The sequence below is a fragment of the Aplidium turbinatum genome, chromosome 1, assembly GCF_918807975.1.
Source record: "Aplidium turbinatum chromosome 1, kaAplTurb1.1, whole genome shotgun sequence".
Classification (NCBI taxonomy): Eukaryota; Metazoa; Chordata; class Ascidiacea; order Aplousobranchia; family Polyclinidae; genus Aplidium; species Aplidium turbinatum.
This window is the reverse complement of record NC_137472.1, coordinates 16,981,892-16,996,465: the sequence shown is the minus strand read 5'-3', so window position 1 is coordinate 16,996,465 and position 14,574 is coordinate 16,981,892. Positions and strand designations below refer to the sequence as shown.

Genomic DNA, 14,574 nt, shown 5'->3' with positions numbered 1-14,574 from the left:
TCTTACAAACCGCTCTGGGGTGCTTTTGACTTTTAGTAAGCAGCTACCAGCCTCTCTAAACCTTTTTACTGCCTTGTGTACACCAGAACGACTCACAATCTGTTTCAAAACCTTGAAAATCTTAGCACTTGATAGCCCTTATAGCAATGCGTTTCAATGATCTCATTTAAAGTCTTCGCCTTGGGTGTAACTTTATTTTTCCAGAAATTTATAGAGTAGGCTATTAGTAATCTAGGATGATTATACTATAAATCTGTAATAAATACAAATAATTTAGTGTTCGGAAAATGTGTTTAAATTTAAAATGAAATTTATTCCGCACTTCGCTGGGCTACCCTGTATTAATTTGTAGACTTACGTAATGGACTGTTACATCTATTGCCGTGGTCTTGTAAATGGAAATTACGGGATAGCAAGGAAAAAGTTTGAACTTTTTTCATATGGCCTACAGATATTTGCTTGCTTGATTGAATCTTTATCCTCGGACTGGGAAAGCTTCTTGCAGAGCTTAATCCTGGCAGTTTCGCATACTTGTAGAGCAGGGGTTCTTAACCTTTTTTGTCTCGTTTACCCCTTGCCGAATGAAAAAAGTAAAATTTACTCCCACCGTTTTGGTGGCCCCTTGTGATGTCATCGTGTCCAGTCAACCATGCGAAGAAATGCAAAACATCCTTTTTGTCTGGATTTACCTTGGCAAATATCAAAAACAAGCTGTTTATTTGCCGAAGACACGATTGTTCTTGACGGGGTCCTGTGATTGTGAACAATAATGTCTTGGAACAGTCGTTGAAAGAGCTATACTCGCATGTCGTCTTTGGGAACTAAGCGAGATCGATGTTTTGTTTTAATAGTCAACAATGAAGAGAACTCTGCTTCAGACAGATAAGTAGTTGGAAAAGGTATAATAACTTCAAATGCACGCTTAGTCAGCATAGGAAACTCTTTGACTAATCAACACCAAAACTTGGAAAAGTCACCATGGTACGATAAAAAATTAGAACAAAGAGTTGTTGAACATTGAAGATCAATCAATTCATCTTTGCAAAGATCATCGTCAGCAATACTTTCTAACTTGGCTTCGAAGGGATGAGTTATCCAAAGAGCCGTACTGTTAAACTTTCACCTTCGAAGTAACCGTCAAAATTCTTTTTTAAGGCGTCAAGATGCTGGCATATTTCGACTTCGAGGTCAGAAATCTCATTGCAACTTCTACTGACTTTCCAATCATCAAATGTTGAAAAATTTGTCTAAATTCCTTTTTGAACTCTTCTACTTCACAGATCTAATTTTGTCTGAAAGCCTTAATTTATGATTCAGTAAATTTACCCCCTTAGTAGGTAAAATTTACTCCCAGGGGGTAAATTTACCCCCGGTTAAGAACCCCTGTTGTAGAGGCTTTGAATCACTGACGCAGGCCCGGTCACCGAGACTGGCAAAGTGAAGTTTCCGATTGTTGAAGTCTGTTGACGGGGATCTATTCCATCCATTAATGATTTTTTGGTTCTTACAAACCGCTCTGGGGTGCTTTTGACTTTTAGTAAGCAGCTACCAGCCTCTCTAAACCTTTTTACTGCCTTGTGTACACCAGAACGACTCACAATCTGTTTCAAAACCTTGAAAATCTTAGCACCTGATAGCCCTTATAGCAATGCGTTTCAATGATCTCATTTAAAGTCTCATTTAAATTTGGACATTTGTGACATGGACAGTAAGGCAACCTTGATGTCCAAGTTCAGACAACATTAAGTGTCACAATGTAGTTCGACTTGGCCGAATTAGATAAAAGAGCTTGAGTGATGCTCTGGGTTACGGACTTACGGTCATGTGACGCACAAAGAAGTTACGTGATCGAACCGCGCTTTCGAATATCGACATTACAGCACACTCTCATCATTCAACCATACGGTCCAACTGTGAAACTATTAATCACGTCTTCTACTTTTACAAAGTCTTGTAAATTTGGTTGGTACACAACAAACAGGGTTGGAAGTCGTTAGTCAAAAAGAAATGACTATTTCACTATTCGATAGTGCCCAAAAAACCAATGACTTTCTGCTATCGATACTTAAAAAGCAATGAAAAGCAATTATTAAAAATTGACTGGCCAAAAAACAAGCCCAAAAACAAGCAACCCGCAAACTAAAAAAAAACAACTGAAACTCGAAAAACACAAGCCCAAACTTGCGGGAAAACCGCAAGGTCCGCAACACCGTTAACCTGTTAACGACTCTCACTGGCATGGTTTTTCTGAACTGTGTTGCCGCAAATTTTTCCTTAATCCTTTAAAGCTCGAAAACTAGAAGGGGACTAGGTCGGATAGTAATCCGAAAACTAAATCTCGTAAACTCGTTTTGACGATGAAGTAAGTAAACAACAAAAAATGATTCAGCAGTTCTCCTAAATATCGATTAGTGAAAAACGAATAATTTCGTTGCTTGCATAAAAAAGCAGTGAATAACGCGCATTCGATATTTATTTTTAAAAGGAATGGGTATAAGCATTCGATATTCAGAAAGCAACGAATAACGCTATCGAATAGTGACAACTTGTCGATCGTTACTTTCAACCCTGACCACAGATCGACACATTCTTTTACGACTCAAACGAATTAAAGTAGAAAAAAATTACTTTCATCTCTTCACAGAATGTTTCGCCCTTCCTAAAAATCTCCTTTTCCGCTTCTAAAATCTGATCTGGTACTTGAGTGCAAAGTGCCACGGCAGTGGGATTGACTCCATTTAGCATCTGTCGTCCAAGCTCTTCATCTTTGAACCACCTAGAACCAAAACAATTCTTAAGTGATGCACAGTTGTTATTGAGATAGGACTCCCGGTTAGTCTAAAAAAACTAAAATATTTCAAACTTGACACTTTTTTGAAATAATGCTAAAGTCTATTCTCATGTAGAAAGTAAATTGCAGCAAACACATGTGCGCAATGTCGCCAGTCTAATTCACAAAACATGATTGAGCAAGCAGTGCGAGTGAGAAAATTTTGCGAAAACCAATAAAAAATTTTGTTTTTGGGGGAGGAGCAATGACCAAGCGTTTCACAATGGACCCGCTGCTACTTTTGTTCAGTGTCTTGTAACATTCTTAGGGTTTGCATGAAGTTTTCCCCTAGTTCAAATATATCTGGAAAACCTTAAGTCACAGATTTCCTTGTTGAAAAAAAAAAATTGCAATTTTGTCAAATGAGCTTAATAGTTCATTAGGTTACCTTTTTGTTTTTGTCTTTTGTTTTTGTTTAGTTTTTGTCAAATAAGCCTATGGAAAGTCTATCGTTTATTCCAGTGGTTCCCAACCTTTTTGTTGTCACGGACCTCTTTGGACAAATTATTAATTCTGCGGACCCCTACCTAAATTTTGCCTGAAACTCAATTAACATACTATTGACTATTGAAATAATTATGCTACTCAACTACTGTAGGCTACTGTGTCATATTGCATTGCCGCTATGACTCCTGCGGCAAATATCAGGTTAAACAGTAGCTTAAATAAATGAATTGTTCAAGAAATGTCAGCAGTATTTGAATATTAAGGTGACCCAAAGTGCCACGCCGAAACTTTTTCAACGTAAGCAAATTTAATGAGAGGGCTGTTGTTGCCTTTTCTGAACTAAACTACTGAACTGTGGTTGAGTTTTTGACAATGCAACACGCATGTCATCTTCAACGTCCAGGTGATTTCGATGTTTAGTTTTTATTGCAACAAGAGCTGAGAATCCTGCCTCGCAAAGGTAAGATGAATGGTAACAAAACAACAATCGCTTGCTTTGCCAAGAATGGGTAGGTTTGCAGTTGTGAGCACCAAAACACAGTTATTGAATGAAATTCAATGCGTTATAACTCTTTTGATCTCAAATCAATTAGGTCATCTTTACTGAGATCGTCATCGCTAATGTTGTTTAAGTCAAAAAAAAGGATTTCGAATCCATGTTTCAACTTCGTTCGGCAGGTGTTCTAAATTAAAATAACCTTGAAATGAGATTTGCAGGGTTTCCAAGTGTGCGCAAAATTTTTCTCCCTGCTTTCTATTACGGTACGTAATAGACGAGCCAATCCTGATTTGACTGTAATCGACATGCGTTGTGGTAGATGTAGTTTAAGGTCAATGTAGGCTACACACTGTAGGCAGCAGCATAGATTTATTTTAATGTATACCGGTACAGTTCATCCTCGCGGGCTTGAGCTTGACACATTTGCATTTAAAGAAAGAAATGAAAGTAAAAAGATCGCTTTTCGTTTTTTTTTCAAAATTCATCAAGGTAATCGCGGGCCCCCAAATGCTTTCTTACGGACCCCCAAGGGGTCCGCGAACCCCAGGTTGGGAACCACTGGTTTATTTGGTTAGCTTACCTATCATGAAACGGTGTCCTTTCTTTAGGCAATTCTGGATGCACAATATAGGTAAGGTAGTCGTCATACTCTTTCACACTTGTATCCACAAAAAAATCTGCAAACAACAATACCGTCGTCGTCGTCGTCTGAGCTTCTGGGGCCGAGGGTCTATCCTTTTACCACCCCAGATTCACGATGTTCCCGGACTACACTGGAAGGCTGCTAGAGAGCAGCCAGTCTTTAGTTTCATCATCCATGACGCGCAGACCTTCCACTCCGTTAGGTGGCTTGAAGATGGTACAGTCATTGATGATGTGGTCTGCGGTCTGTTCCTCGGCACCACATTCACAGGAGGAGGAAGAAGCCATTCCCCATTGGTGCATGGTTGAGCGGAAAAGGCCGACGCCCGTACGGAGACGGTTGAGGCGCACCCACGCCTGTCTCTGTAGTGTCAGGCCGATTGGGCGTGTGTCGGCGTCGGGGATGAATGAATGGAGTCTGGTGGTGCTTGACCTCCATTCAGAATTCCATTTATGGTCCGCCCAAGTAGCCGCAGAGATGTCTTGTTCATCAGCTTCGTTGATCAGAAGCCGAGCGGCTGGCACGAATGGGTGTCTTGATTTCAGTCGGCGGGGGTGCCCGTTTGGCGGGGGGAACAATACCGTAACTTTATATTACAGCTTTTTCGTATTTTAACATACTTTCTTTTAATTTGAAAAATTGGCAAAAGCAAAAACAAATGTTGCAATGGTAGTTTTTCTTCTAGGATAAAAAACAGAAGGAAAATGAAGGAGTGTACCAGTATAAATCAACAAGTGAATAAAAAAAATATCAGTAAAAAATAGGCTTGCAAATTAAATAACAAGAGCTGAATTTATTTTAAAATCATTCCGATCCGTTTTAGTGAAAACTTAAAATGTTATTAGTTGTTTTTTATTAGCAAAGAAATAAGCCTAAAAATGAGTGGAAGAAATGATATTGTCGCATGGTGCATGCAGTCAGGGATAAGCACCAGGTAGTGGCGCGTTACTTTTGCAACTTCGCTACTTTTTAATAGCAATAGCGGTATATGAGATACTTGTACCACTGTTGCATTTGATCACTAGTTGCAGTAGGGGAGATATGATTTTATCAATGTAACAGTAGCGTAATAGCTACTACGTTTGCTTCAACCGTAATTTTGCTACTCTCTATTTCAAGTTAACATGAAAAAGATAATTAATGTATTTTTCAATTTTTTTATTGTGAAACATTGGTGTAGCCAAAGGTGGGCATTCGCTACTTTGGAAGTAGTGTGCTACCGCTACAATATGCCAAAAGAGCAACGCTACAGCTACTCGCTACCAATTGATGAAAAGTAACGCTCTGCCGCTACTTGAACAAAAGTAGCGCACGCTACAGTTACTTCTACGCGCTACTTTTTCCTAATCTGACATTGGAAAGCTTAATTCAAGTATCTTATAAAGTCAAAATGACCTTGAGAACGCACGATATCCTATTCCATAATCACATTCGTTTACACTGCAGTGCAATTTAACGTCGTTATGGAAAACAAGTTTTTGGTGAAATTTTATTTCGATGCTGTGTTTTCATTAAAAATGTTTAAAGAATATACATTTTTTCCTCTTTAAATTGGAAAGTAGCAAAATTAAGGCTGAAGCAAATGTAGCGCCTCTACGCTACCGCTACATTGGGAAAAAGTAGCTGCAGACGCTACCCCAACCAAAATGTAGCATCGCTAAAGCTATAGAAAGAGTAGCGCGCTAGTAGCAAAACCAAAACCTCTTTGGGTGTAGCAAAACTAACTGTTCGTTCAAAGTTTTGTATGTAATCTGAAAATGTTTTTGTCGCTTTTTGGCATATTTTCTCGAAACCGTGCTACTTTCAAAATACAAATATTGACATAGATGAGAATGCAATTGATTGAGTTACGCTTTTAGCAGCATGATCGTTGCTTACTTCACCATGTAGATTTTTTTCATAGCAATAAGACCTAACAACACAGAAACTCAACAGCCAGCAGCCTCAAGCCAAACAAAAGAGCCGCATTAAAGAACAACTCACTGACTTCAACACCATTCGTCATAGCACAATAGCACATGACTAGGGAACTGTGTACCAAAAGCAAGTGTAAATCGCTATTACCACAGCGAACTCCCAGCATCAGGGTAAAACAGGTCATTGAAATCTACATAGTGAAATAAGTAAGACTATTGTTTGCAATCGTATCAGTTACCTTTAGCTGAAAAAAGCAAAGCATTCGTCAGTGAAACGTCTTTGAGGCTAAGGAAGTTTTCATACTGGATATCGTTATAGCGAAAAAGCGGAGGCAACTCTTCATACTTGTCAGCGTAACAGTACCGAGGTAAACCGTCAGTGCCTACTACGTTCCATCGATAGGTGGCGTTGCTCTTTTCTACTTCCTGCTCGCGAATCTCTCGAACAATCTTCAGTGTCTCGTTTTGCGGCAGTTCAGCTGAGAGATGTACCAAAACTTGATGAATTGAATGTTATTGACGAGAAAAGTAGATGAATATAACCGAGAGGCGTAAATGAATATAACCGAGAATATTACAGTGGGCGAGGGGAAGTACCGTACTTTTAATTTCAAGTTTAGTCTTGATTTTAGGATACAATAGTATATTTTAAGATCCTTGGTAAAACAATTGAAATTTCTGTCCAAAATTACCTCTTCTACCCTGACAATTACTTTTGCTTAAAATTTCCTTGTAGCCTTGTAGTGCATGGATGTCAATTTTTGTTTATGGCATATTGTTTGCTATTGTACTGAAACACTTTAAAAATTTATGGCGGCGTGAATATAACCAGTTTCACTCAAACTGCTTGCATTTATATCACGCTTTTGCGCATGCGCGCAGTCATGCTGACAAAGAAAAAAATGACAACTTTACCTCAGAAAAACTGTGGCTGTCTTGCAACATTTTTAACATATTTTAGTATAGAAGCAAACAATTCTTGAACTTTAAATGCCACAAACAAAAAAATGACGTCTATGCAATGCAAGGCAATTTTACCATAAAGTAATTTCCCAGGTAGGGGGATTTTTGGACGAAAATTTCAAAAAAATTAACCAGGAGTCTTAGAATATAGCCTACTGTTGTTTCCTAAAATTAGGGCTAACGGTAAAATTAAAATTACCCACCCCTCCCAAGTTATGGGCGAAAAAAATAGCTGAATATAGGGTGTACTTTGTAGCCTATCTTAGACTACATATATCAATTTGTGAATTAAATTAATGTGAGTTCATTTGGTTGCCTTTTTTTTTATAAACATGCAATGTAATCTTTTCGTGTTTATAAAACAAAAACAATCACATTATCAACCTAGGGGCATTAACGATACAACTGTTTGATTGCGAACCCTGGAACGGCAATCTAAAGGGCGCCGGCTCGACACCGCTCAAGAGCATGTGGCTGTGTCTTTGGCAGGACACTTAAAGGCATGCCTGAAGGTGGACACGAAGATTGGCTTCCTTGCCTTCCCGTCCACTTAATCTAAATCTTCAACCACCGGGTGTAAGCCTGGATACGACAAAAACGACACAACAAATTGTAGTTGAATAAATAATAAGCAAACCTACACATTGATGGCAAAAACTTAAGTGTATACAAACTATATAAAAGTTACAAAACCTTGGTGATTTAAGTTGCTTCGCAACAAAACCAAGAATAGACAGTAGGCCTATTGATTTCTAGACAAGTGACACTTATAATATCTACAAATTAAGTGAGATAGAGGAAATGCTGATTTATTTTAACGTTTGTTTCGATTTCTCAAGGTTTTTTTTTTTAAGTTCGTTTTCTTTTCATTCTTTTTAATAAATGTTTTGGAATGTATGTCAAGTAAAATAACTCTTATTTGCATGCGATATTTTTCCAATGGCTTTGCCAATGGCTTTGTACATCTTCTCGATTCTAGACAATAGGTTTGAAGTTTCATACATTGCCAAACCCGTGCTGGCAAAACACAAAAATCAACAATAAAATTTTGTCCTTTTGATAAATTTAACCTTTAACCAAAGTATTTTGTTCAGATGTAGATACAATTACTGTATAATTGTTATTCCTGAAGAGGACATCATGTGATGTCGAAAATGTTCTATGTAAGATTTGTTTTTAATGCAGAGTTTGTTTTCTGTAACTGTTAAAAATAAACGTTATGTTAAATCTGATTACATTACTCGGCTTCGTATGCTTATATGGTACAACAAGACAAACTCTCTACCGATAGCTTTAAAATACAATTTGCAACAACCTTTGCCTGAATGATTTTTGTACATCTTTTCAATTTTGTAAAACATTCTTGAAGTTAAAATAGATTGCCAAACTCTTGATGGCAAAATAAAAAAAAAATATTTGCAACAACCTTTGCCTGAAGCGACTGCTATCTCGTCCAGCACCCAATCGTTGACATGAAACACAACTTCTTTTGTTTGATTGTGAACAGTTATCTTCTCACAGTTCCACCCACTCGCGTCGGCAGCTACGTCCAATTCTGAAAGGATGCAAGGTTGGTGGTAAGTAATTATTAGTTAAATATAATGCTAAGTTACAATGTACTAGTACTACATAATCAGTTTTAAGTTATGCACAATAATTGTACACCATGACACTTTGTTTAATGAACACTTGTTGCAAGAAAGAAAGAAAAAAAACAAGGAAAGTAACTAAAACGGATAAAACATATCATTTTGTCATATTTAAAACTCTGTTATCAGCCTAATTTCAGTAAAAATTGCATCTAGACTTTACAAATATATAAATTGATTTCCTATTTGTTTGAAGTTCTGTAAAACAATATTTTATCAGTTTTGACATAACATTGTAGGAAACTAACTGATGCGGATCACTTTTGGGAGTCCAACGTCTTTTGCGGTGATGCTAAATTTATCTGTTTGCCCCTTTTCGAAGTCATTGTACCAGAAGTTGTCAAGGACGTGCCACTCAGTGGCATCTCCATTTTCATTGAGGAGTTGAATCGATACAGTTGCGTCTGTAGAACCCTCGGCCCGAGCATTTGCACTCTGTAAATTACACAACACCTTGCAGTAAAGCGCCTCAACCAAACTATTTAGCGTCTAGAAATAACTTCACAAGTCAAAATGCCGCGCACTCGTCAGTCGTCACTTGTCAGTGCTGTGGCATTACCGCTTATTTAGCCAACGCGGCCGCGTACACTGCGGTGTTGATAACACCAATGACTAACCCCATGTCACCTATGCGGGTTTCCGTTGAGTTTTAGAGCAGTGTTAGCTCGTGCAGTTTATTCTTTAGTTTAATCTTGCTGATGTTATTGTAACATCACTTTTGTGAATATTGAATTGTGCAAGTGAAATCAAAACTTTCCTATTTGGAAATTTGGTGGTCTGATTGGATTACAGAAAAACATTTATATTATTACTTTGTCTGCAACGCCAAGAAAAAACAAGTCTAATAACTATCTTAGTTTGACAGCTTTCAGACTCAAAAGGAGTCTATGCGTCCTTTTGTCATAAACTTATGACAGTACTCCGAGAATTGTTCTATTTTAACCTTCAAGGCATTAAAAATAACCCGTGTTATCGAATTCTTTCAAATTGATTGATTAATTATATATAATCATTATAAACGAAGACCATAACGTTGTTTTACGTTGCTTCGATGCGAAAGGATTTTGCTTGCTTGTGAACGTACTTTTTTGTGCCAGACTTGCAGTGTTGTACGCGTCAATGAAATAAATTGATGGCGTCAGCGCGAATTGCCTAAAAATTTCACGGCGTAAAGTACTGCGTCAGCTTTTAAAGGAATTGACGGCATCAGCGTCAGCGCTGATTTCTAGCGCTATTTTAAACAGGGTCTCACAAACGGAAGTGTTTTTCCTTACCAAGTTTAGGCTAGCAATAGCTATAAATAAAGAGCAGATAATTATTATATTTTGAGACTGTATTGTAATTGTTTTGCTTAATTGTTACGAAAGGATTGTTACGTTATGCCATCATCGAAAGAGCCATACTGTATATGGGTCGCGAGCCATAGGTTCCCGACCTCTGGGATAGACCAATAAGACCATCAACTACTGAAATAGACAAAGGTTCTTTATCATTATTGCGCCATTCTTGTGTATTCTAACGACATTGGTTTTTGAGATTGTTTCGAGCTGCGAAAGAGGATTTCGTCTTTTCTCGACTCAGATTAACCCAGGATACGATAAAAAAACTTGAAACTGCATAACTGCAACAGCTGCCACAGAAAAAGATTGTTCATTGCTATCAGTCTGAAAGTCAACACGTCAAACAAAATTTAACTCTCATGTGAAACGAGATTTTCCATGAGAACGAAAAATGACGCATAGCGCATGACGCTTAAAATCCGACAAAATAATTGACGGTGCTATCACTTTCGTCAACTAAAAAAAAAGCTGACGGCGCTATCCTCAGCTTCAACAAAAAGTTGACGCCGTCAACGTACAACACAGCAGATTTGTTGCATCATACACACTTGGCATCTAAGATAAGGAACGGCTTATTAATGTAACTTCACAATGTAGATACTAACGATCTGTTTTAGCTTGATGCTGCGAGTTCGCTGTGGTAATAGTGAATTGCACTAGCTTTTGGAACACAGTTCCCCAGTCGTGTGGTAGGACGAATGGTGTTGAAGTCAGTGAGTCGTTGTTTAATGCGGCTCTTTTATTTCGCTTAACCCTTTGACCGCCAGCACTCATATTTGAGTGCAAGTCTAAAAACCACAACATCTTGCAAACGGTGGCATCGTTGATGCTCGTTGACCTTTTAAATCAAAGATAAAGCAATGGAGAAGTAAAATATATATTAAAAAAGTATGGTTTGTATTTAGACTTTTTGAGATTTTTACTGCCAAACTTGGACAAAAATTTTTGCTTGGATTTTCCGCGCTCGCTACAAACGAGAGAGCGTCACCGTCGCGCTAGAAACTGTTTTATCAGTGTTGCCGATAATATTTCAAACATTTTATTAAATTTCAACACCAAAAAAGCTGAAAATTTAGCTCTTATTTGGGGTTGAAGTGAGAAAAGTATGAAAAAAAAATGCAGATAACTTTGCGAGGACAAAAATTAATTAAAATAACTGTATAAAATAATCTTTTTACATTTTTTAAAAGAGAAAGAATTGCTCTTCGACAATCATGTGAAGGTTATTGAGGGGGGATTCATACATGAGGTATTTAAGGCTAACAAACTCGTGATCACTCATGCGTGACGGTAAGGTAAATTTTTGGTGGCGGTCAAAGGATTTCTGTGTTGTTAGGCGTTATTGCTGTGAAATTTTGTTGAATTAGTTGTTTAATAGATTAGGTGACATAGTTCTTCCCTTTCGGCACGGTTGTTGATTTTTGGATTTTGTCTATTTGTGAAAATGGCTTCTTTGAAGCCAGGGATATCTAAAGAAGGGGATACGAAGGCTTTTATTACGTCTGACAATAGAAGGGCTTTTGTTTATCCTAAATAATCTGTGTTTATCGTAAAATGACAATTGGCACCGATAGTAGTTTAATAAATCTTGTTATAATAACTTGCATTGCGCTATTAGCATCAGGCCTGGTAATTCACAGCATGCTCACGGTTGCTTGTTAACTCAACTACCCATATACTTGCTTTACATCTCGCCAACTGCAAAGGCTTTGTTAAAAAAAGCAGCTTAATGGTAACTTTTCAACTGTCTTTTCAAACAAGTGTCTTCTGTAGCTGTCTTCTGTAGCTCATTTTACCAGCTGCACTACAAAACTTTCTACGATTTTAAAAAGAACCACATGTTTAAAGCTTTACAAACTACCGCCCTGGTAGTGTCATGAGAATAAGGCAATCGCTGCGAGCCTTCATATCCCCTTCTCTAGATACCCCTGTTTGAAGCGCAATTGTACCATGTCGTTTTCTCTGACAATGATTGCAAATTTAAAGACGAGGCATGGTTGTTGATGATCAAAGACCGAACTTTTATCTGAGCTAAGGTGTTCTTTCAGGCGGAGTGGAGTCGCCGGATCGTGCTACCTATGTAGCTTTCCCTGTATTTCTTGCATATGATCTTGTAGACACAATTCTTGGTGGTACACATGTCGTTGTCGTCGTTCCGTACTGGGCAGTTTTGTAGTCGGCAAGGTTTGGATTTTTGTGATCTTTGAAAGGCGTTTCGGAGGGTTCGTGAGCGTCGAAAAAGGCGGACTCGCAAATCCAGGTCTTTGAAAACTTTCTTTACTTTACGGTCCGTGTCGTCGCTCACGGTGTTTGAGGAGGTTTTGTCTATTTTGCTGGTGTTGTCGTCTGGGTGGTTGCATAAGAAATTCCTTGGTGTATCCGTTGTCCTCGATCGTCTTCTCGAATTCCATCAGGTGTGGTGTTGCTCTGTTGAGTGAGGAAAATCTATCCTTTTTCTCTGTGTTCGTTTAGGACTATGGTCCATTGGTACTAGTGGGTATAGAGCCGAGTCAAAGTGTAGGAGAAGTTTTTCTTTTTTTGATAGAACTCGTGGTTGATTGTGCCGTGTCTATCGATCTTTATGTGAAGTCCAGTAGTAAGATGGCTTTGTCTGCTATTGGTAGTTCCATTTCAAAGTTAATAGCTTGGCGCGCTTGATTACTAATGTAACTAAAACTTTTTATTTCGGTATCAGGAATAGACCTTTTTCTTATTTCTGACTTTGAACAGCACAACATTGCATTATTATTGTTGATTCAGAATGAATTGCTCAGCTATAAGCAAACATTCCTTTGCGTCAGTTTTACACCAGGATAGAATTGCTTAGCAGTTTAGAAATATTACATTTGTTAAATGAGCTATTGAAAGGACTTTTGATCTTATTGTAGTTTAAGAAAGATTATGCAATAGATTGAGTTTCACTTTTAGCAGCATAATCGTTGCCTACTTCACAACCCACGGACTTCAGCACCATTCGTCAGAGCACATGACTAGGGAACTGCTGTGTTCCGAAAGCTAGTGCAATTCACTATTACCCCCAGCGAACTCGCCGCATCAGGCTAAAACAGGTCGTTAAGATCTATATTGTAAAGTAAGAAAGGTTGTGTTAGATCTTTCTGGAGTATTTGTTAATTATAATTGATTTTATTTGAGTAACTCCTGATATAATGCTTATAGGTGTACCGCCGTACCAGCTTGTAAATGGATTCTGGAAAAGAGGGTTGTCAACAGTATTGGGCGCGATAACTCATTTTTCAGTTAAGCGATAACGATAATAATCGATAAACGAAAAATGCCTAAAGCGATAACAATAAACGATAAATCAAAAAAAAGTTAAGCGATAACGATAAGCGATAAATTATCGCCGATAATGTCCGATAACGATAATTTTTTTTCTTGATTAGCGCTGCCCCATCCCATGCAGCACGAACTGTTTTCATCAACATGACGAAAAATCGAACATAATATAATGTAAAGGGATAAAACTTTTTGTAAGTTATGCATGAATAGAATTGCAACAGCGGCAGTAGGTATCGAATCTTCAACCTCTTGATCCAGAATCAAACCACTGAAGTAACCGCTGTGCTTATAATTAGGCTATAGCCTACCTTCAGATACCAGTTGGATGCTTTTATCAATTGAGTTACACTGCCGCTTACGCGCAGTAGGAAAAATAATTAAATCAAATGAAAATACCATAAAAAATTCCAAACTTTGTATTTTGCTTTCTGCTTAAAGGGCTGTTTAGTGTTTACAGCAAAGTCAGCAATAATTGGAAAAATTCCAAAAAACACAAAATTCTTGAAAATTTATCAGTAATCTTAAACGTTATTGGTAGTAAAAATGTGCATACTGTGAAATCCATCAAGCTTGTCAAATTAGTCGAGTTTGTTTAAGAACAATAACATAATTATTGTAATTTACTGATAATTTCAGATAATTTTTTTGTTTTTGTTATGAACACCTTCATTAAAGCAATGGTAGAACGCTGAGTTGTTGAGATAAGAATTACAATATAGGCACTGTATTAGTGGGAATAAAAATATTTGATTGAGGTAGGCTAGGTCGCATAGGTAAATGAGAAAGGTTATACTGTATTTAGCATAATTTTACCACGCAACTCGATGCGCCTATTGTCATGCAAAAACTACTACAAGATGCAACAAATGTGATGTCGGTCTGCATGTCAAATGCTTCAGGCAATATCATATTCCGCAATGACTTGTTTCAGTGATATTGTGTTACTTTGCTAATTTTCATCTTCATATTTTTTGAACTTTTATTTTA

General features: G+C 37.7%; 1 protein-coding gene across 1 annotated transcript in view; it reads right to left on the bottom strand.

Annotated features, from left to right (window-relative positions):
- LOC145784704 (allene oxide synthase-lipoxygenase protein-like) overlaps window positions 1-14,574 on the bottom strand; it is a 33,645-nt gene that overhangs the window by 8,381 nt on the left and 10,690 nt on the right. The window contains exons 2-6 of the mRNA XM_082596592.1: window positions 9,196-9,382; window positions 8,725-8,853; window positions 6,575-6,814; window positions 4,357-4,453; window positions 2,629-2,776 (exon numbers count right to left, since the gene is read on the bottom strand). Coding sequence (XP_082452718.1) covers window positions 2,629-2,776; window positions 4,357-4,453; window positions 6,575-6,814; window positions 8,725-8,853; window positions 9,196-9,382 — 801 coding nt within the window. The remainder of the gene's footprint in view (window positions 1-2,628; window positions 2,777-4,356; window positions 4,454-6,574; window positions 6,815-8,724; window positions 8,854-9,195; window positions 9,383-14,574) is intronic.